The sequence below is a fragment of the Danio rerio genome, chromosome 4, assembly GCF_049306965.1.
Source record: "Danio rerio strain Tuebingen ecotype United States chromosome 4, GRCz12tu, whole genome shotgun sequence".
Lineage (NCBI taxonomy): Eukaryota > Metazoa > Chordata > Actinopteri > Cypriniformes > Danionidae > Danio > Danio rerio.
The window spans coordinates 15,012,704-15,036,899 of record NC_133179.1 but is presented as its reverse complement, the minus strand read 5'-3'; the positions used below and the strand labels follow the sequence as shown (position 1 = coordinate 15,036,899).

Below are 24,196 nucleotides of genomic sequence, written 5' to 3'. Positions count from 1 at the left end.
TGCTATGTGCATTAAATGACATCTTTAAGTAACATGTTTTAATTGAGAAACTATGCTTTCATCTTATTTATAGTTGATGTTTAATGTAATGTGTGAATTGTATCAGGTGCGAGACGGAGCCACCCTGGTCTTATCCAGAGTCCTGCACACTCAGCAGTCCTTCGACCAGAACATGGACAACCATGAAGAAAGTGAGTCTCTCAAAATATCACAAGATCCTCTTTGTCTCTTCTATTGATCTGATTTAACCAGCCATACAAATCACCAACTAGATCTGGAGCCAAAGTAATGGCAGAATGAATGTGTTGAAGAGCAGTCAGACATGGTTGTTTTGTGTGGAACAGGAAATGCTTTGCTGGAGGATGATAAAGTGTTTCACTTGGTGAGACCGGCGGATGAGCTGGAGGAGGTCAAATCTAAGAGAGGGAGCATGAAGGACAAGGCCACCACAAAAGCCATCACTGAGATCTACCTGACCAGACTGCTCTCCATGAAGGTCAGCCAGTTACTTGTTTTTTTTTTTTTTTTTTTTTTTTTTTTTTAGTTTTGTGTTTCTTGTATGTTGTGTTGTTTTGTGTTTTTGTTTGTTTTTTGTGTTTCATTTTCTTTCCTTTTGTGTTTTATTTTGTTTCATTTTTTTTGTGTGTATGTTTTTTTGTTTTCTTTTTGTGTTTCGTTGTTTTTGTGTTTTGTTTAGGTTTGTGTTTATTTGGTTTCATTTTGTCAATTTTTTTTGTCTTTTCTTTGATTTTATTTTTTGTTTTGTTTTATTTAGACTTATTTTTATTTTATTTATTTTTTAAATTAATTGTTTTGTTTTTAAATGATTAATAAACAACATTTTCCCAGCCTATAAGTATAGTTTATTTTATTCAATTGCTCTTTATTTTATCTTGTCTTTTTATTTACATATACCATATTAAGTATACAATTAATTCCATCTATGAATAGCAATAATACAAGTATTTTATTATTAAATTTTCATTTTATTTTATTATTCTTTTTTTGTGCCAGCAAGCTGTTTGTATTTGATGGTTTGGTTTAATTTTTTGGAAAATGGCACAAGCATATCATTGATAATCTTTTTTTTTTTTTTTAAACCAAAACTTTTTTTTTCATTGTTTCGTAGTGTTTGTTTTTGTTTTCATTGAATTGTGTTGTGTTTGTGTTTGTAGGGAACGCTGCAGCAGTTTGTAGATGATTTCTTCCGCAGTGTGTTGTGTTCAGGGACTGTGGTTCCTCCAGCCGTCAAGTACTTCTTTGACTTCTTAGATGAACAAGCTCAAAAACATGACAACGTTGATGATGAGACCATCCACATATGGAAGACCAACAGGTAAGAAACATTTAACGGTTCTGAATAATAACTGCAGTAATTACACTTACATCGTGAATTTTATTCTGATAATAACAACTTTTTATTTATTTATTTATTTTTTTGTAATTTTGACAATTTTAATTTGTTAATTTATTTCATCATATCCTAAAACGTGTGTGTTGAAAAAAACGTTGTAGTTTTATTTATTTTTCATACAAAGTAAATAAAAAAATGCACAATATTGAATTAAGATAAGGATGATAATTAATGCATTACTTTATTAAATTTACTTATAAATATTAATAATAACAATCTTAAAATCTGTATTTTTTGGTATTTTATTAGTCTTATAAAGATTTATTTACTTGGGAACTACATTTACAATTATCATTAAAAAATATATTATAAATAAATAAAAATAATCCTTTTGATATTATTATTTTTGTTTTGTTTTTACCATTAGTTGATGATGATAATGATTCTTTTCAGATAGATAGATAGATAAATAGATAGATAGATAGATAGATAGATAGATAGATAGATAGATAGATAGATAGATAGATAGATAGATAGATAGATAGATAGATAGATAGATAGATAGATAGATAGATAGATAGATAGATAGATAGATAGATAGATTGATCCCTCTCCTTGTAAATCAATTTGTCAATCGTTTGATTTGTATTATTTTAATTAGTATTTTTTCATACATCTGTGTATGTTTTTGTTCAGTCTTCCTCTCCGTTTCTGGGTGAACATCTTGAAGAATCCTCACTTCATCTTCGATGTTCACCTGACTGAGGTAGTGGACGCATCTCTGTCCGTCATCGCTCAGACCTTCATGGACGCCTGCACTAAAACCGAGCACAAACTGACGCGGGTGAACAGAAACACTTCATCATTCATCAGCTTCATCAAAACCCTCTCTTCATCTTCTCTTTCAGTCTCATGCTTTCTCTCCTTGATGTCTTGTTTTATAGGAGTCTCCCAGTAACAAACTGCTTTATGCAAAGGAAATCTCCACGTACAAGAAGATGGTTGATGAGTAGGTTTTTATTGTTGTGTAGGTTTTTATTATTTGGTGTTATTACAGTAAACTAAGCAGTGATGTTTTCTGTGCTCTTCAGTTATTATAAAGGCATTCGGCAGATGGTTCCAGTCAGTGACCAAGACATGAACACACACCTCGCAGAGATTTCACGGGTATGTGAAATTTTTTTTTTTTTAATTTCATGTGAATTTTGAAATTTTCTTTCGATTTTTAATTGTTTTAGTGCATTTTTATTTTGTTTTATTCACCTGAATTTTATTTTAATTTGCATTTGTTTACCCTATTTGATTACAATTTATTTCATTTGACTTATTTTAATTTTGGACTCACTTAATTTTTTATTCCTTTATTATTTGTAGTTTTTTTTAGCATTTGTAATGTTTAATTTCATTAAATTAGTTCATTTTATATTCATAATTATTTTTTCCATCATTTAATTTCATTTATATGGCGTCACATTAATTTCATTTAGTTTAATCATTTTACATTTAAAACATTTTTACAAATTTTATATGTTTGTTTAGACTTAATTAACTGTTTTAATATTAACTTCGTCATTTATATATTGTCATTTTTATTTCTATTTTGTCATTTTCATTTTATTGTGATTTATTAATTGTAATTGTTCATGATTTAGGTTTTCCTTGTCTATTTGTGTTTGCTTGTTTAGCTTTTTAAAATTTTATTGTATGTATTTATTATTTTATATTTAATATATTTAATTTTTTTTATGAAATTTCATTTTTATATTTAGTAATTTATTTTTATTTGTTAATATATTTATATAGATTTAATATATTAACATATAATATATATAGAAATAGATTGTTATTTTTAACATTAATTTTATTTTACTATCATTTCAAAATGCATATTATCACAAACTGCTGACTCTTTAACTCTCTACATTTCTCCAGTCTCACACAGATAAGTTGAACACCCAGGCCGCGCTGCACCAGCTCTACCAGTATGCCAGCAAGTACTATGACGGGGTAAGTATTACTACACATCACAACATACGATTAAAACAACTCCCGGTTCCCTACACACTCAAATGCAGCTCCAAATATCACTTAAAAAAACCACAAAACCTTCTATTCATTCTTCTCAGATCATCTCGTCACTGGAGGAAGATCCTGCCGCCCAGAGCAAACAACTGACCCTCAGACTGCAACAGATCGCCGCTGCGCTGGAGAATAAAGTCACCGACCTTTAGTGCCACTAAACCCAAGACAAAGCTCAATTTACTGGGCTTAAAAAAATACCGAGACATTTTCTTGAGGACTCTTAAGTATAACGGAGCCTCCGAGTGAACGAAAAAGGAAGCAAACGAATCATTTTGGATTCAGAGGGACCAATATAAACTACGAGCTGAGGAAAATAATAGTAGAAAAACAGTCACAACGGTACTTCTCAGATCAGCACCTGCACAACGAGAAAAAAACCCCAGCATTTATTTTGATTTTTTTTCTTTTCTGTCCCGTTACGCTAATAATCAGATGTTCGGTATATTCTTCCTGTGTAGATGAATTCTAAATAGTATTATATGTAAATATATTTTTACACTCGAGGCTGCGAAACGGATTGAATGTTGTTCGTTTTTTTTCCGCTTTCTTTTCCTGTGATGACGTCACAGTTCAGTTTGTGGTATTACGACGTCGCATCCCGTGTGCTCGCCGGTTCAGATTGTGGTGCGTATGATGTCACCTCATGTGTGCTCGCCGGTTTGGTTTGTGGTTTGTATGATGTCACATCCTGTGGGCTCGCGGTTCAGTTTGTGGTTTGTATCGATGTTTGTGATGCTGACGTCCATGCCAGTGCTTAATTTGTCCCTCACAAGTATTTTAAGCATATTTTTTATCATACAATTATGTCAGTTTCTGATTTCGCACAGAGGCCAAGCGACTGTAATTCGGATTGTTGATCCACGATATGCTCAGAACAAAGGCTGTTGTCTTTTGCGTCTGATCCTGCGGTTGCATTGTGTTTGTTTTGCTACATCTTTGATTTCGTATATATATATGTGCACTTTGACACGTGCTTGCCTTATTTTATGACACAATTATGAGTTTGTATTTTAAATCGACACTATCGGATTCAATCAAGGATGCTTTTCTTAAAAAGAAATATGTTTTATTGTTTTGGGTTGAGAGTTATCCTGTTAATGTGATGAAATGAGATGCGAACGATCACAGCGTTTGCCTTAATAGCAATAGTTTGGACTGAGAGCGACTCGTATGCCAATTAAATCATGATAGTAGTTTTTATTTAGTTCATTATCGGTACTATTCTTTTTTTTTTTATTAAGATATTTTTTATTTAGAGCTCACCAAAGTGGAAATAAATCTTTTCGCAGCTGTCCGCAACCATCTAAAGCTTCTGTTGTTTTATATATATATAAATGTATATCAAATGATCTAGTTTAACGTGTAATTTAATTCATTGAAGTAAAGAAAATCTGAAAGATATAATGGTAAGGCAGCTTGAGGGTAAGCCTGTCGTTTTTTATTTGGTCATTTTTGAATGGTACGGTTTTCCCACCTGTTTGTTCGGACTCAAATGTGCCAAAAGGATTTTGTTTTTATCCCTGAACTTCATTAGTGTGAGTGACTAGTGTTGCCTTTTTGGTAGGCGGTGTCAAAGAGTCACACTACGGCCAATCAGAGGCTGGCACCCTCCCATTCTGAGCATGATGGACACAGCAGGAAACGCCTTTGAACTGTAAATATAAGCCCGACTGCCAAGATTTTCCTATTCTTTCTCTCTCGCTCCTCCTGCCAGTTCTCCTGTGTTGTCTAGCTATGAGCGTGTCAATGGCTTATTGTAAAGCTTCTTGTTTGCCTTCCTTTACCAGGTAGTGCCTTACAAAACATGAGTAATAATGATCAATTTTGTGGTGATTGTGTCTGCATTAAAATTTGCAATAGGGACTTTAGTTATGTTTCTGTTTCTGTTTGTGTGTGTGCTGAAATTCAAGCATCTTTTTGTTTTCGGTCAACAAAAATACCACTAAAGAAGTCTGATTTTAACTGCTCATTTGAGCAATGAGTGGAAAATGAGAATATTTTTAATCGTTTGTGCTCTAGATCTGCTGATAGAGGGGAAGTCTGCAATTATGGTAAAGAGAGGACTGCATCCCCCCCCCCCCCCCCCCCCCAAACACTGTTAACCATTTCAGCTTATTTTCGAGTAGACTTTAATTGTTGTTTTCTCTGGACGTTCCTGCCTGAAGGCCTGAGAGCTAAACTAGACGTATCTCGCTTAACTCCAACATAAAGACGAGCCTGTGACGCCATTTACTGGAGGACAACAAGCTAAGGACATCGAATTAGGATGTTGTTTGTTCACTTTCCTCTCAGGCTGTTTTCAGGCACATTTCTCCTCCGGTTCTTGCCACTTAAATCCTTTTTTGGCCATTTTGTTTCCCTAATACGAGGCTAATCCTCGTTTGTTTACTTAAATTAGCATTAGACGTTTGTTAGCAGTTTTAGCACACTGCCCTCTGCTGTTCAAGTGATTCATTACACCCATTATCAACTAAAAAAAAAGAACAGAGACAAGTATTACTTGTGTTTCTTTGATATTTTTCTGTAATGGGGAAAGTTGAAAACATGTCCACCTTTTCCCCCCTGACTAAGAATAGCACAGACTAGGTCTAATTGAAGCTAGTCTGGCCTGATGGCTGTATACCATTAACTGTTCTCAGGAAGTTCTAAATGTAAGTGGAGGCACATGGTGAAGGGAAGTAATAGTTGTGAAAAGGCCAAGTGTGTGACTCATTACCAGAGAGAGAGGGAGGAAGAAATAACAAAAGCTATATGCTATAAATGTATCCACCTTAGAAGTGTGAAAGCAACAGAATTTGCATATGCAATGAATAATTTACACACTTCCCAAGTTTTTAAGTGTACCTGTGTTTCTCCTGAATGTCTTGGAATGGATTAAACCAGAGGTTTTGTCTAGGCGTTTCATCAATAGAGTGTTCTGTCTTGCTCTTCTTTGTTCTGTTCCACACGACTCAGAGATCCATGTATAATTAGTCTATGTCCTCACCTGCCTGCTAAGCTGAAAGGAAAAAAAAAGCTTAGAGCATGGATACTGAGACATTTACTGTGGATGTGACGCCATATAAGCTACTATACCTGTATAATAGGTGTACCTTACTAGAACCAAACCCCATTATGCCTTCAGAACTTGCTTAATTCTCCGCATCATGGATTCAGCAAGGCACTGAAATGCATTTCTTAGAGATTTTGGTCTATATAAAGATGTCATCTACACATTCATGATACAAACATCCCATTCCAGCACATCTCAAACAATGTTTTTGGATTGAGATCTGGAGGTGCTCTCCTCAGCCATGGTCTTAATAGTACAGGTTGTTCACTCTTTCAACCAACAATCCATGCCAAACCTGGATTCGAAACTTGAAATTGCAACCTTCCGATCACAAGTCTAACTTTCCAACCATTAGGCCACAGCTGCACTAAGACATCAGAGGGCATGAGAACAATGTGTTCGTTGTGGAGGAGGTGCAGGTCCAAGTAGGTCACCAGACAAGCTTCAGACCACCTGAAAGGATCAATGCAGTCTTGCAATCTTGACTCATCAATGAACACCACAGCCATCTGCTCTGTATAGACCGGATCCAAGATTATGTGATCCCCTGTATTCAGATTTTATCAAGTGATACCAAGTGTGTCAAAAAAATAGCCAACACGCTATTACCTGTTGATAACACGGTAGATGGATCTTGACCATTTTGAAGTGAAGCTGGCAGCATTAGCGTTTAACAAGTCTTGAGTCTCATTGTGGAGATTTGCGTAGAAACTTTTGTGTTTATTTTTATGATTAATTATTGAACAGTTGCAGAAGTTACCTCTCAATCAGTACAAATCAGACTTCAGAATATGCCAAAAGGCAATTATGTAAAGTCTACATAGTGCCGACCACATAGACTTGACTCATAAGTATAAATTAACCGTAACCATGTGGAAAGCACAAGCCAGTTCCTCTCTAAATGGGCTTGCTCTTCCTGCAAGTCAACCCTTGAAATATGAACTTAGGTGTGCTAAAGAAAAAAATATATGAAGGCTTTGTACTGCTTTCTTCTAGTGAGACTTTTTGGCATACATCAAGTACCAAGTAATGGTACTGTACTTAATGCAAGGGAAAGACAAGCCTGATCAGGTTGACCCATACTGAAATGTACTGTACTGTACCTCTCAGTGGACACAAGGCATGAACTCTCCATTCTGATGCTTGATTTAAACACATCCCCAAGTGCATTGAGCTGCTTGCAAATGACTGTCTGAATGGATATTTACAAGGAGCTGAACAGATGAAGCAAACAGAGTAGTCACTAGCTATGTTTCCATCCAACTTTATGCGCAAAACTTGATCATTGCATAAAAAATGTGCGAATAAAGCAGCGTTTCCATCCAACGATTCAAAAAGAACAAAATCGCCACTTCCTGATTAACCAGCGGCAAATATCAACAGTAAAATCAGAATTTGCTGTGGTAGGAGAAGATGCGAGAATCTTTTCTTCTTTTAATAAATGACTTGCGCCTCAAAAGGTAATCCCGACATGCAGTGAATGGCTTTTGAAGGTGTAAGACGTGGAGCATGGACACACTTGATTTCTGGAGGTCATTAATAGCATAATAACACTAATACTGAAAAGGTAAAGACACGTTAGAATGAGCACAACAACTTTTCAGATGTTTTTCAATGTGCTCAACCTGCTAGTTTGTCCATTCATACACATTTTTATCATCACATGATCTCTTAAAACAAAATCACATCTCTTTTTTAATGCGCACATACTGGAATTTGTTTGGTAAAAGTGTTTCCATCGCAGTTTAAGCGCATCTTTTCCTATTGAATAAAAAGTTTATCCTCTTCAGTTATGTGCATATTTTTTTATGCGCATCTTGGCATTTTCCATCTCAATGCTCATCTCCAAAATGCGCATACAAATAGGTGGTTACAAACATAGCTAATGAGGGCACTATTTGAAGGCACTGACCTTTAAAGTGCATGCTCTCGATTCAAAACCACAATGCACCACAGTAAAGGGTGTACAACCTAACAGCACTGTCGAAGGAATGCCCACAAGACAAGATGGCATCCACAGTGCAATCCTATGGATTGAAGCTTCTAAACAATCTATTACCTATTTGGTAATTTAAGCTTTGTATTCATCACTGAACTCACTTTTTTTTTCGTTACTGTAATATCCCCATTCAGTTTCTAAATGTATTCACTCCTTTTTGTTCACTCCTTCAAGTGAACTCCCTTAAGGTTGATTTATACTTTTGTGTCAAGCGCACGTGTATGCTCTGGCACAGCCTTCACGTGGTCGCATAGCCCTCGCCATGATGTGCAACGCTCAAAAAAAAAAATGTAACTACACATCGCAATGACGTGTGATTGGTCAGGTTGGTTGCTGTGATCAGTGTGGGCGGGACCAAGAGATGAGCGAACCCGTTGGAGCGAGTGTCAATTCCCATGAAGTAGCTCTAGATGGAAACTGTCAATTTGTTTTTACATTTTAATTTAAGTTGTTGCACATCCAAACACATCCGACCTCTGAATGAGCGAGTTTTAGCTACTTGTACATTTAAGGTAGCGTTCAGAAAACAAAACACTCGCGAAGAAACTCGACACAGAGGCTCATAACATACTGCCAGCTAGTGTTTGGGAAGTGTTATTGCAGAGCAACACAAACAGCATGCAGAAGTATAAATGCTTGACTATACGCAAGGCAGGCGCCTTGGGTCATGCTGATCACTCAGTACAGAAGTATAAACCAGCACTAAGTGGACTAATAGAAATAGTAAATGAGGTTATACGGCGCATTATTGGATTAAGTCATGTTATGCCCTTCCCATTAACTGGAAGTTTGCTCTGTTCCCTGTTAAAGAGCCACTGATCCAAAGGCGATGTGGATTTGTCCACTGCATTTTTATTATTATAATTAGCATTGCCTTTTCAGCAGTTACACACACACACACCTACACACACACAATCTGTTACCTGGGAAACTCTAGCAGGGTGGAGGAATACCTCTTACCACCTCCATCTCCCCCTCCCTTCTCTCTCTGTCTCTCTCTGTTCTCCCCCTCCTCTCTCTCTCTCTCTCTCTTTCCTCCAGTATAATTGTCCTGCCTCTTTGAGAGACTCAAGGGATGGTGCAGGAAGTATAGCAGCTCAGACACATTCAGACTGCACTTCCGTCATCCTCACTCTCTCCTCATCCCTTCATCCCTCCATCCCTCTCCTGACCAATTCCAGTATTCTAGTCCTCTTTTCCCCCTGCCATTCCCCCTCAACATCGTCCATCGCTTGCCTTCGCATCTCTTTGGTTCACTTCAGCAAAGTTTCAACCATGGGCTGTGGAAATTCCACTGCTGCCAGCACAACCCCAGGTACGTCTGAAGCTTTCTTGCTTAGATTTGTGTACGTCTTAGTCTGTATGATGTTGTTTTTTTTGACACTAGTACTTTTAATGCAATGCAAAACACACTGTTGATGTTATACGTATGTCTGTCAGAACTAAATCATTCACATCGAGCCACTTTAAATAAAGGCAATGGTAGTTTTCTTGAATACACTGTGCCTGAAGCTCCATTCAGACTCAATGATATTCATGAATAGGGTTTGTTTACACCACTAGGAAGGGATTGCATGTGGTCCGTGAAGCTCTTACGAGACTGACGTGTCTCTCCTGGCTGGACGTGTGTTTGTGTGCGTGCGTGTGTGTGTGTGAACGTTCTGTCCTCAGTCATTTTTGTCAAATCAGGAGAGTTAGACGACAATCTGAACAGCGCTTTGGCACTGTATGAGTCATTTCACATGGGTTTACACACACATGCGCGCACGCACACACATAAACGAGCTCTGGCAGGAATGGGCATGAATCAATATGAACCCTTTTGTGAGGGTCTTGAAACACTGTCATTATGAATATCATTGTAAGCCTCGTGGGGGCATAAAAAGATGTTATTTGCATTGCTAATCAGCCTTGTGTCTGCAGGAATTCAATGAATGGGTGATGTATAAATATAGTCATGTTGATTGTTGTTTTATACAGCTGTTGTTCAGATAGATAGATAGATAGATAGATAGATAGATAGATAGATAGATAGATAGATAGATAGATAGATAGATAGATAGATAGATAGATGGATGGATGGATGGATGGATGGATGGATGGATGGATGGATGGATGGATGGATGGATGGATGGATGGATGGATAGATAGATAGATAGATAGATAGATAGATAGATAGATAGATTCAAGTATATCTATGCAGAACATTCTGATTGAGGACAGACATATTCTGCTATTATGAATTGTTCTTGCCTACCATTATATATGCTATTAATAAATGCCTAACCCCCTGTCAGTTAACTTTAAGAACTCTACTTGCACGTGCACACACTCATACATTACAGTGTTCGCTTGATGACTCATAGTTTGATTGACCAGGTGTTGGACAAAGCTTTGCCATACCAGAAAATGACAAATCTGCCTGACAACACATTTCTTGTTGCTTATTACACTGTAATAACATCATAATGAGAAGGTAATTACCTAATATTATTGTGTTAAGTGGCTTAATCTGATTTATGAGAGAAATTAAAATATTATTTACTGTTTTTACTATGCGTACAGCTTTTATCCAGCTATATGCATGCATAACTCTATTGAAATGTAGATATTTTCCCGAGAAATAAAAGATTTTCAGAAGTATAAATATTTAATTTTTTTTGTGATTGAAAATTATGTTTAGCACCAAATATTACTTTCTTGGCCCTTTTGTATTATTAAAGAAATTGGTGTTTTCTTTTTCAGAGAAATGAACATAAACAAGTCACAAAACGCCACTTTTTTTATCATTTAATGCCAAAAAAGTTTTTAGATCATAACAATATTTAAAATTTAGACCGTTTATCAGTGGTTTACAATATAAAACTAATTCTGTTTAACTCGTATGTAAAACTATAAATAGCAAATTCTCATTCTTTTCCTGTAGATGTACAGTTGAAGTCAGAATTATTAGCCCCCCTTTGATTTATTTTTTATTTTTTCTTTTGAAAATATTTCCCAAATGATGTTTAACAGATTCAGGAAATTTTCACAGTATGTCCAATGATATTGTTTCTTCTTGAGAAAGCCTTATTTGTTTCATTTCGGCTAGAATCAAAGCAGTTTTTATTTTATTTTTTTTTAAACCATTTTAAGGTTAAAATGATTAGCCCCTTTACTCTATTTTGTAAAATATATTCTACCGAACAAACCATAGTTATTCAAAAAATTGCCTAAAAACCCTAACCTGCATAGTTTAACCTAATTAACCTCGTTAAGCCTTTAAATGTCACTTTAATCTGTATAGAAGAGTCTTGAAAAATATCTAGTCAAATATTATGTACTGTCATCATGGCAAAGATAAAAGTAATTAAAAATTTGTTAATAAAGCAATTATGTTTAGAAATGTGTTAAAAAAAACGTCTCTCTGTTAAACAGAAATTGGGGGGAAATTAGGGGGAGTGGGGCTAATAATTCTGACTTCAAGTGTATATTTGATCAAGCAACATGTGGCATGACTAATTGGTTTGTTTGTTTGTTTGTTTGTTTCCACAGGTCCAGCTGAGTCAGCCAAAGATGTGTGAGTATCACCAGCACAGCAACAATATATCATGACAACTCCTAGTTTTCAAAAAGACACCATAATTATTCATACAGAAGGTTTGACTGCATTACGAATCCATATCACTTCACAGAATAATTTCAGCTATTTCTGAGATCCGCACAACATCAAAACAACCAAAATACACAAAGGCATTGACAAACAAACACAGACTTTTCAATGCTTTTATCAAGAGATATTCTACTGAAAGCACTTATTTTGTTCCCTGCTCTCTCTCCCATACAAATGCACTCAGTCAGGTTCCTAAATATTGGTACAAATAATGCTCATTGTAATTGGGATAATGAGCAAAAAACACACAATTGGCCATGGAACAGATGAGAGGCCAATTGTCCCACTACTTTTGGTCCCTTAACAAGTGGGAGGCACATATGCAAACTGCTATAATTCCTACACCGTTTGCCTGATTTGGATGTCAATACCTTCAAATTAAAGCTGGCCGTTTGTTGTTCAAGCGCATATTGTCCGTTGTGTTGAAGTCCCAATATTTATGAACCTGATTGTACATACAGCAGACGAAGAAGCCTGTTTTTAACACCACACTTAAAATTCGCTCTGTGTTCAAGCACATTTGGTCTCTTTATTTTGGCGGTCCATTTGTTCAATTAAGTTACATTGCATCTACATGTCAATTAATTCTCGTTAGATTATAAGTAGACAGTTAGTTTGGGGTTAGGGTTAGTGTAAGTTGACATGTACTTGCAAAGTTTCTTCTAGTCAATGTCTGTTGAAGGGGCAGTATAAACGGATATTAAGCAGACCGTCTACTAATACTCAAATGGACCATCAAAATAAAGTGTTAACAAACATTTCAACAAAAAAATAAACCTATAAAGTGACTCGTGAAATTTAAATATTCTGCATGATTGCGGGGATGGTGTGTGTAAACCTTCAACTCATCATTATACATTGTACAATAGATTAGCTTGGCCCTCTCCGTGTGTTTACACCATCATATTGTACTTTTTTTTTTACTTTGTTAGACATCTAATATTCAAAACAGATTGTAAACCTTCAACTCATCATTATATATTGTACAATAGAGTAGCTTGGCCCTCTCCGTGTGTTTACACCATCATATTGTACTTTTTTTTTTTACTTTGTTAGACATCTAATATTCAAAACAGATTGTAAACCTTCAACTCATCATTATATATTGAACAATAGAGTAGCTTGGCCCTCTCTGTTGGATAGAAGAAAAGCGTGTTGGTATCTGATTGTTTACAAGGCCATCTTTTGGGATGTTGCTTTTATATCTCCGCTGTATATACAACAGAAAACTTTAAAGAGCTATTTCCTCTATTCTCAGAATTTCTTTACTCTCTCCGTTTCTTTTGTTCAAACTGAATTGGGTGAGAAGGCTTTTATGTATACAGTTCCGTCTGCCTAGAATCATCGTCAGTCTAAGCTGAATCATTTTAAAGTCATTCAGCAACTGGAAGGTGATTCTTTAATTGTTTTAAGTGTTCTCAATCTGGAAGTGAACTCAAAACCCCAGGACGCTAATGTGAATGAGATTATTAATCTTATAGAGTCTTTTCAGGTTAAATAAAAGTTTAATAAAAATTAATAAACAACCAAGGCTCAAGTTGAGGTGTGTAGATAAAAAAATAGTTCTACACAGTTTTATGGACAAATTCTGAAAAGTGTCTTTAAATAAATCATCTAGACCAGGGATGCCCAAACTCAGTCCTGGAGGACCGGTGTCCTGCAGATTTTAGCTCCAACTTGCCTCAACACACCTGCTCAGATGTTTCTAGAAAGCCTAGTAAGAGCTTGATTAGCTAGCCTAGGTGTGTCTGATTTGGGTTGGAACTAAACTTTGCAGGACACCGGCCCTTCAGATCGAGTTTGGGCACCCCGATCTACTTTAGACTATACATTTAGTTATGTAAACGCGATATATAAGTGGGGCAATTAGCTTCAGGCTGAATTATGACACACACACACACACTAGTACAGGGGAATCGGTAAAATGACATGCCTGATCAGATTTCAGAGGTTCCGGATTCAGCTTGTTCCAGCACATATTAAGCCCTGGTCCCCACAACATAAGAGATACAAAGTAGGCAAACACACACTTATACAGCTATCTTTATGAAGACCAAAAAGTGTCCACACAGTCAAAATTGACCGGTATTGCTATACTTAAGTGGACCATTGGTCCCCATAATGTAAGGAATACAAAGTACAAACAAAGGCACTCTTGTACAATTTTCTTTATGGGGACCAAAAATGTCCCCACAAGGTCAAACTTTACTGGTATTGCTTTACATGAGTAGACATTTGGTCCCCACAACATGAGTAATACAAGATACGCACACTCACACATAATTGAACAAATATTCCTTACATATATTACAGAAGTATTCTTAAAATAGTTATAATCGCTTAGCTATTGTGCCCAAAGCAACCCTAGTCATTTATTTAGTGTATTTTCTTCGACTTTTTTCCCCCTCATCATTTGTTCAAAGACTTTGACTTCAGAGGGGGAGAATAAGATAAACAGGAGGGAAGCCTCACAGTGTCCTTCAGTTTTTAGAACCGCTTGTCAATCAGTTTCTCTTCTGAGAAAAAAATCTAGCCGGCTTTGAACGCTGCCTGTCATTTTCCCCAAACAGTTCTGGGAAATTCATCTGCCACATACGAACAACAAGCACCCACACAGCAGGAGAGTCTCACGCTTGGATATCAAGGCCTCGACTGCCGATACAAACCCACATTTAGTACACACGTTTACAGAGAGGATGAATGTCACATTCTTCATACACTGCCACATGTCTCTCTTAGGCCCCGTTTACACTAGTGCGTATTAGTTTTAAAACGGCGTTTTAGAATGAAAACGATCCGCGTCCACACTCGCGTTTTACCCAGCGTTTCTGAACTGCTCTCCGTCCACACCAAAACGCTGAAAACGCACATCACGTGACCACACACACACACTTTGGCAATCGCTGGAGCCCATCTACCCAGATGAGAGCTCTGCTAGTCGGACTTCTCATCAAGCATCTCCCGCTGGATCTAATCTCACTATATTTATTAAACGGGATATTTCATTCATCTTGTTGTCTTTATCTAACGACATATTCCCTGACTTTGGTCACTGGAATCTATTACTTGTTCTCAGGTAACGTGTTTTGGCTGAGCGCAAAGATAAGTTAATGATTAATGTAAGCACGTAGCCTACATTCTGTATATTGACTGATCGCTTGCCTTTATTTCCTATAATGCATAAACTTATTGTATGTTATACTTTTATAATGGCCATTATCGATTATTAAAACTGATATTCAGCAAAAGAGAGGGTATGTTTCGTATTTTCACTGAAATTGAAAGGAGGCAGTTCGGCTCCGTTTTGTTATAAATATGCACACAGTGAAGATGACGCTCATATATGCAGCACGACGCCTTAACATTTCTGCTGTCTGTTTAGTTGTTAATATTAAAATAAAAATAGGCAGTTCCTTATATCAAGTTTACATTTTATTGTTGAGAAAGTGAAACAACGTAGCCAAGGTGATGTGAATGAAGTTATAAAGTACACTTTTCCCTGTGAAGATTGACGCGTGTCCTCGGTATGTTTTCCATATCAAACTGAGAAGAAGAGATGCAGCCTTGATCAAACTTGCGAAGTCTGAACTTACACGGAGAAGATTCAGGACTGAACTGTGTGTTAGGCTACTTAATATTGAGGAAAAGCCCCAATCAGAGAGGCGAATGTCTGCAGCCCCGCCTCCGTTTTCAGATGTCTTCGTCTTTCCCCATCCACACTGAGACGGAGCAGCAGCGTTTTAGAATGAAAACGGCCTCTCCAGCGTTTTCAAAAAGCTCCGTTTTCGGCGCTCGAGAACTCTGGCGTAGTGTGGACGGATGGCGTAACCGTAGCAAAACTTATGCGTTTTCAAACTAAAACGCACTAGTGTAAACGGGGCCTTAAAAGCAATGTTTGTTTTGCAAGGATGACAATTTGTACTGTAAAAAAAATCAGTTAGTTAACAGTTTCTTTATTTAAGTGTTTTCTGTTTATTTACGGTTGTGAATTGCATTATGGGATGTCAATCTCTACTCTGTCGACTTTTGATGTTGAAAATTCAACTCTACAGTTTAACAAAGAGACTTTTATTGACATTTTAGTAGTTTGAAATAATATATATATATTATTTAGAACCGCTTGTCAATCAGTTTCTCTTCTGAGAAAAATATTTTCTCTGTGCATATATAAATATTTATCTCTGTGCATATATATATATATATATATATATATATATATATATATATATATATATATATATATATATATATATATATATGCACAGAGATAAATAAGTCTGTAAAATAACAGAAAATGTACTGGCAGTTTATTACAAGGTTTTTGTAGCGTAATATACAACACCAGCCCAGACAATATATCACTTTAAACTATTTAAAATGACAATAAAAGTCACTTTTTTCAAGTTTTGAAAGTTGTCTGAAGAAAGATAACGGCCCTATAATTTAATTCATAGGCATAGAGAAAAATAAATATCAAAAACTTCAACCACAAAATACAGAAAGCTGCTTATTTACATTTGTTTTTCACAGTCTAGTAACAAACTAACGCTCAGTCTAAAAAAATGTATTGTAATGTAATTACAATGTAATGTAAAAAATAAAAATGTGGGTGAAAATGCCCCAACAAAAATGTCACTTTGTTTTAAATATCATTTTAAAAGATCCATAGTTAGCCCTTAATTAGATTTTCTTTTTAAAATGTATATTTAGGGTAAAATAATGCCTCCAAAAGCCATACTTTCACACATGATCTTGCAAGACTAAAATTAATTGTGTGCGATACCCAAAACAATTTGTTCAGGCAAATGAAGCGGCTAAAAGTGACACAAACTTGATTTGATTGATATATTTTGAACAGAATAATCATTAAACACAATTATTATAACACAAATACATCCCATCATAACCTCTGTAAACCACCAAATAACCAAGGATTTGAATCACGAACTTCTGATTTATGTATTTTTATTTCAGTTTTTAACAGTTTTGAATGTGATCTATTTATTTATTTATTTATTCATTTATTTACCCCCCTCTTGAATTAGCCCGTTGGATCATTTCTTGGTTCTCTTTGTGGTTCTGGGTTCACAGGCAAGATGATTCCTCCATGGACGAAGAAAAGAGGAGGAACTACGGTGGAGTGTACGTGGGTATCCCTGCAGACCTCACTAATGAGACCGCCGGACAAACAGCCTCCACACACAAAGGTGAGACACAGAACCAACTTTACCGGAACTAACACCATGTCATCCATATTATTAGATTTGGCTATAAGGGTCTATTTCTAGTGATCTATTTAATGGAGTGTTTTGGTTATTTGTAATGAGGCAAAATGCTTTGGGGTGCAAGAAAGTGCTCTTTTAGTCACACTTTCTTTGAAGGTGCAATTCTCAATATTACTAAACCAATAACTATGATTTTTGGCCCCACACAAGGTAACAGCGAGAATTGGAATTACTTCAACTAAAGTGTTACAATTGTTTTTAGGCAATGCTTTTTTGTGTAAAGTCTCCATTGTTGGATGTTCAGCATCTTGTTTTACGCTTGAACAACTAAGTGAATGCTGAAGTCTATTTAACTGGTAGTATTTTAATTACTGTACATTACAACATCGACGCCGTAAAAGGAGCCATATAAAATCGGAAAAGTCACATTCACCGGAAGTTTATCGGTATGGGAAGTAACAATAGCTGTGCATATACCCTATATTAAATAGCATTTTTGACACCTAATGTACTCTGTATACACAAAAAACATGTTCTGGTGCAAGTCTGTTCATTTGTTGCTGTTCTAAATGCGGTATTTGCAGAGCCTGACAGGTAAACTTCAAAATAAATGCAGGAAATGAGATAAAAATAAGATGTATACAGGTGTAAGGGTGAAGGAAGTGCTAGTGTAAATGCGGTGAGAATGAAGTTTGTTCAGTGCTACATCGATCACCTCTTCCTGAAACTCATTACTCACACAATGAAACCAATTTCCTCAATTCTCTCCGGTCTCATGTCAAGAACTAACAGACACGGAGTCTTCTAAAAATAAAATCTGAAATTAAAGCAATGCATTATGTTTAGGACTGTGGTTTGAGCGAGGATACTTTGTGTGTGTGTGTTTGTGTGTGTTCCTGGATCTCTGGGATGTGATAATTGGAGGAGCATCCAGGGAAAGAGGAAACTGCTGAGTGCCAAAATGATTGCTAACGAAGCTCAGTGTTTGTGTGTCAAGGATATTGTTAACTAAAAGTACACTCCAAATAAGGTTGAAATAAAATAGATATCAGGTAAAAAAACCAAGAAATGCAAATAAATAAGTTTGAGTAATAAATTAAGATTAAAATAAATCCTAATTAAATCTACAGTGTCTTAAGAAATGTAAATACATGTCAAATGTAATGTGGAGTAAATCTGCTGTTTTTCAACTGACTCGTGTTTTTTTCTCAACAGAATAATGATATTCGGAGCTTGATGCACAGATAAAGGTAATTCAGTGTTTGCTTTCTTACTCCATTGATAACACAGCATGATGTTTTTTTTGTGTGTGTCTTGTTGAAACGGTGTTTAGACATTGAAAACAAATCTTTAGCCTTAAATTAAGCACTCGCTTTGAATGTTATCACTCGATTGAATGGGTGTTATCAGTGGTTATCAGCTGAGAGATATGGGCCAGTAGGGGCATACTGCTTTTATCATCCATCCACATAGTTAATCAGGTACAGATCGCATATGGCTGCGGCCAGAAGTTAACGAGAATTATTATATTATTTTTTTAATTTCCTATTAATTGTATTTTATTAACGTTTACCCCAACCCTACACCCAACATCAGTGATGTAAAAACAGATCTGGAGTCTTCTCTATTAGTATAGCTGATAAACCATGAGAATTATCTATATTATGTGTTAAATTACCCATTAATTGTATTTTATAAATGTCTACCCCAACCGTTACAGTAATGTAAAAACAGATCTGAATTTGGAGTCTTCTCTTTTAGTATAGCTGATTAACCATGTGAATGGATGATAACAGCCTTCTAAGCCTACTAGTAGGCACCTATCAGATGATGACCACTGATAACACTGATAAATAATTGGCTGAATTAAGAATGAAAGGAATTTAAGACGATTTATGCAATGCTGCTTGGAGTTGATGTTTTATCTTTTGAAACAGACTATCGAAAATGCTCTGTGAAATAAAACGAGGTGAAGACTTGACATAAAGGACACCACCAGAAATAAGGACATTTTTAATAAAGAATACCCTCTTTATATGAAATTTGTTCATATAAGTAGTTGATTGAATCTACTAAAATGAGCAATGAAAATGCAAGGACATTTTTACAGTATGTCTGATAATATTTTTTCTTCTGGAGAAAGTCTTATTTGTTTTATTTCAGCAAGAATAAAAGCAGTTTTGAATTTTTTAAAAACCATTTTAAGGTCAAAATTATTAGCCCCTTTAAGCAATACTTTGTTTTCATAGTCTACAGCAGTGGTTCTCAAAGTGGGGGTTGGGACCCCCCGAGGGGTCGCGGGGCAATGAAGGGGGGGTCGCCTGGTGATTTCCAAAAATCTATTTATTTTTATTAAACTATAAGAATTAACATATTTTATCCATAACTATACTGAAAATAAAAATAATCGTTTATAGTTACTATATACTATATAGTTACTATAGTAGCTTATAGTTACTAGTTCTATTGGATTGCGACCCCTGGGGTAATTACATTATATTAAAGGCAGCAATAGCGTCAGATGCATTTTGATTTTATAACATCAGGTTATACTTTCTAGCACATTTAAAGCACTGACACAAATTTAATTGGTGTGTCTGCGTCATTGCATGCAAGGTTTCTGTATTTATAACCACCTCAGAGGATATTGGGGGTCGCGAGTCACTGGCATTGTTATTTTGGGGGTCGCGGGCTGAAAAGTTTGGGAACCCCTGGTCTACAGAACAAACCATCGTTTTACAATAACTTGCCTAATTACTGTAACCTGCCTAGTTAACCTAATTAACCTAGTTAAGCCTTTAAAAGTCACTTTAAGCTATGTAGAAGTGTCTTGAAAAATATCTAGTCAAATATTTTTTGGCAAAGATAAAATAAATCAGTTATTAGAAATTATCTATTGAAACTATCATGTTTAGAAATGTGTTAAAAAAATGTTCTCTCCGTTAAACAGAAGCTGGGGGGAAAGTTCTTTGCAAAACATGCATGTATTAAACAAATGCTTCAGCAAGTCTTCATTAGAGTGGGTGGAGCTTAAGAGATCTATTGGCACACTTTGTTCATTAGGACTCTCTGATTGGTGAAAGTTTCTCTACAGCATATATCCTCTTCGCTATTAAACACAGTTTATTTGTTCTCAAAAATCTGGGGCAAATTAATAAATTGTTTACACAAAAGCCCAAAGTTTTTTTTAAACCGATTTTGTGTTTGCTTGTACATTAACTAATCTTATTTAACTTACAGGGCTGTCCGGAGGGAAATCTTGGCTGTAAAGTGCTGCGTGATAATCTCTAAAGGACGCAATTTTCATCTTTGCTGATTGGCTGGTTGGGACACAACCGAATCCTCTGAGAGCCAATCATGCAATTGAACTCCCTGGAAACTGAAACTGCAATTAGTTCTGCTGACGAGGTCAGAGGTCACAGATGACATTGAGTTTATTAGCAGCAACACGGCGCATTTCAGGGCACCGGCACTTTTGTTTCTCAGGACAACAAACACACACACACGAATGTTAGCGACAATCACTGAGCAATGAAGATGCTGGAAATGAACTCTGAGCTCGAACCTTTCACGTCACATGTTTATTAATGGGATTCAAAAGAGTCATTACACTCATGAGTCTGGGGTTTTGTTCTTTCACCCTTTTACCATGATTCAAAACATCTCAGAATCACTTGACAGGAAAGCTTGTGTATAAAAGAGTTTGTAACATGACTACAGAGGTACATGAAGTGTCTTTAACACACTCTCGAAAAGAGTTTTACAGTGATGTCATAGAACGAGGTGTCAAATTGTCCTGGAGGGCCGCAGCCCTGCACAGTTTAGTTCCAACCCTGATTTAACACACTTACCTGTAGGTTTCAAACAAACGTAAAGGAGTCAGTTAGTTTGACCAGGTGTGTTTAATTAGAGATGGAACTAAATTGTGCAGAGCTGCGGCCCTCCAGGAACTGAATTTGACTCCTGTGCCATAGAAGAACCATTTTTGGTTCCACAAATTACACTGTAAAAAAATATCCATGAATTGAGTTTGTATGTTGTGATCCAAAGTTTTTTTTTCATTTGTTTATGCTTTTGAGTTACATTATGGGAGCTTGATCTTTCCTACAATAACTTTTGATGATCCGAATTGGAAAATGTGCCTTTTATTGATATTTTAATAGCTTGAAGTGACATATTGTTTGGGTTGGTGTTATAAATTACACTATAAAAAACCTGGTAATAAACTGCTTTTAGTACTTTTTCTGTTATTTTATGGACAAATCTTGGGCTGGGGGATTAATCGAAAAGTAATTGAAATCGACATTCAGAACATATAATTGATCAAAAATTACCAGGTCAATTGTTTCAGTTACTTGCCCTAACGCACGTGGAGTCACCTGACCCCCCTCTGATTTATTCGGTATGTCTGCATCGAATGCACAGGTATTGTCTGGTGCAGCCTTCGCATTGCCACATACATACCCACAAATCTTGAAAAATGTAAATATACGTTGTGCGTTTGCACTAGATTGACACTGATTGGAAGCTGCGCCAGAGACAGCATATTTTCTATTACAATAAAATTATTATTTACATTAAAATATCTGTTTGCGGAAGATTCAAGAAAGCACCGTTTAAACTATTATTTACAGGATATACAAGAGTTTTTTAAGTTATGCTTTTTTGGAAACATTAAAAAATAATTCATTTGCTTTCCAAAAGGGAAAGTTATTAGTTTTCACTTTTTGTAAGAAAAAAAAAAAAGCGACTGTTCGTTTTAGGCCATGTGTGTTTTAACTTGAGATGTTCAATGTTGATGTCCAAAAAATAATCATAGATAGAAGAGATAGATAGTGCATGTTTCCTTCAATTATTTTTAAAATCAAGTAACACACCCTTCATTTAGAAATCTCCTACTTGTAATATGTGAGCATATTTACTGTTCAGAACCTGTCAGTGAACAGCGAGGACAAAAAAAAAGGCTAATAAAATAATCGCTCATTAATCGTGATTGAGTTAAAATGTTCAATCAAACGAGATTTTGATTTTAGGTCTAATCACCCAACCCTACCTAATTCGCTACATTCTAATACAATGTTTTTTTTTAAAATGCTAAAAATATCAATAGAATTCATTTTTATTAAACTGCACAATTGAATTAGCAGTATCACAAGTGACAAAGCAGAGATCAAGTTCCCATAATGCAATTCATAACTGTAAATAAGCAGAAAAATAACCTTTGAATGACAAAATATAGTACCTGTTAATTAACTGAATTTTTTGTATACAGTATACATAGATTTTCCTAATATAAAGAGCCCTTTTCCACTGTAAAGAACCTTTTGTGGAATTAATGATTTTCAATGATGTTAAAGAATCTTCATGGAACCATCGAACCTTCCTTTTTAAGAGTGCATAAAGGAGCTTGTACCTGCTAGTAGGTGATGATCAGTGAGGTGAGTGTATGTGTTTTTCTATATATATTTATGTTCAAGCTTCCTACTGTTATCCGGAGGTGAAATCAAGGGTTATGTGTTTGTGATTGGGTTTAAGGTCTCTCCATCTCCGGTAATCCAATTAGAGTGACCCAGTGCAAGTCTCTGAAGAGCCAGTTTTAAAAATGACCTGTGAAAGTAGGCCAGCACTAGCACTTTTCAGCATCAGGTCAGCTGGAACACACACATACTCTCCTGCGACGCTGCATGGGGAAAAGACATGAGGAGAAAAAGACAGAGACTGATAGAGAGGGAGGCAGACGGTGGCACAGCGGGCATTTCTTGAGGGACGGCGGGATAAAAGCTGACACTGTGACTCAGGTTCTGCCAACTCACTTTCTCTGGCTTATTAAAGGGATTGTTCTGCTTTTGCTTATTTATACACCGTCACATACCTTTTTTCTTTTGTGGAACACAAAGGTAGGAATTTGGAAGATTGTGTTGGTTATATTAGCAGAGGTGTAACAACCAGAGGGATTGAAGAGATGCGTCCCCCTTACTTTTACAAGAGTCCATTTAGAAAGAGGTGATTATTAATACTATGAATGAAAACTCATGGATCTCATACAGCTGTACACCCTCCTACTTTTAAAATGTCCACTACCCCCTGCATATTATGTATTGTGAGGCATCATAGTATTGTTTAATGTTTGGGATCAAATTGATTTAAGCTTCTGCTTACCAAGGCTGCATTGTAAAGATAAAGAAAAAAGAGAGTAAGATTGTGCTAATTTATAAATAAATGAACAAACAATAAATATAATAAATAAATGTTTTATATATGTATATATAATGTATGTATGTATATATATATATATATATATATATATATATATATATATATATATATATATATATATATATATATATATATATATATATATATATATATATATATATGTATGTATGTATGTATGTTAAATATTTCTTCATACAAAAGTTCTGTCTGGTTCTCGAATCTGATTGGCTTGGATTCTGATAGCCGTGATATATTTAAGTAATATCAGCACCCGTACAGCCCTTTACCCTTTGTGTATTACTCCGCCCATATAGAGCCAGCAAAAAGCAGACACTACAGATCTAAAGTTTAAAAGATGCTGGTTCAGCTGTTAAACTGTCAGCTTATGATTTGAATCCAGCACGGAAGAAAGTAGTTCCTCATACAAAAGGGTTTTTGAGACTCTCCATGTTTGATTTTTTTTTATATACACAATTATGCCGTCAAACTGTTGTATAAACGCAATAACACACGAGTAGCAGTGTGATATGGCTGTATATCGGCACTGGTGGAGGAACTAAGGCACGAGGGCGCGCACGCCTCCCACTAGTGCCGATGTACAGCCATATCGCACTGC

At 35.8% G+C, this 24,196-nt stretch overlaps 2 protein-coding genes across 6 annotated transcripts in view; both read left to right on the top strand.

The window, feature by feature from the left end:
- plxnb2a.1 (plexin b2a, tandem duplicate 1) overlaps positions 1 to 5,304 on the top strand; it is a 175,349-nt gene extending 170,045 nt beyond the window's left edge. For 3 of the 4 annotated variants that reach the window (XM_009300284.4, XM_009300283.4, XM_073946285.1), the window contains 8 exons: positions 107 to 191; positions 345 to 496; positions 1,176 to 1,336; positions 2,051 to 2,198; positions 2,299 to 2,363; positions 2,446 to 2,521; positions 3,287 to 3,361; positions 3,481 to 5,304. In XM_009300284.4, the coding sequence (XP_009298559.1) occupies positions 107 to 191; positions 345 to 496; positions 1,176 to 1,336; positions 2,051 to 2,198; positions 2,299 to 2,363; positions 2,446 to 2,521; positions 3,287 to 3,361; positions 3,481 to 3,585 (867 nt within the window). In that variant the 3' untranslated portion in view covers positions 3,586 to 5,304. 4 annotated transcript variants of the gene reach the window in all.
- Positions 5,305 to 9,586: 4,282 nt separating this feature from the next.
- On the top strand, positions 9,587 to 23,577 carry si:dkey-261e22.4. Of its 2 annotated transcripts, XR_012401403.1 has the most exons (6): positions 9,587 to 9,802; positions 12,022 to 12,046; positions 17,231 to 17,346; positions 18,580 to 18,614; positions 20,605 to 22,802; positions 22,900 to 23,577. XR_012401403.1 is itself a non-coding variant. In NM_001161493.1 (5 exons), exons 1-4 carry the CDS (start codon positions 9,763 to 9,765, stop codon positions 18,582 to 18,584), a joined length of 186 nt encoding a protein of 61 aa, NP_001154965.1. In that variant the 5' UTR covers positions 9,675 to 9,762; the 3' UTR covers positions 18,585 to 18,614; positions 20,605 to 20,700. The 2 variants fall into 2 exon arrangements, 1 of the variants encoding a protein (NP_001154965.1); NM_001161493.1 differs by lacking the exon at positions 22,900 to 23,577 and having other exon boundaries at positions 9,675 to 9,802; positions 20,605 to 20,700.
- The last annotated feature ends 619 nt before the right edge of the window (positions 23,578 to 24,196 follow it).

Coding starts and splice junctions, on each gene's coding strand:
- si:dkey-261e22.4 (NM_001161493.1), top strand. CDS start 9,763: ATGGGCTGTGGAAATTCCACTGCTGCCAGCACAACCCCAG. Junction 9,803..12,021: donor TGCTGCCAGCACAACCCCAG/GTACGTCTGAAG, acceptor TTGTTTCCACAG/GTCCAGCTGAGTCAGCCAAA. Junction 12,047..17,230: donor GCTGAGTCAGCCAAAGATGT/GTGAGTATCACC, acceptor CTGGGTTCACAG/GCAAGATGATTCCTCCATGG.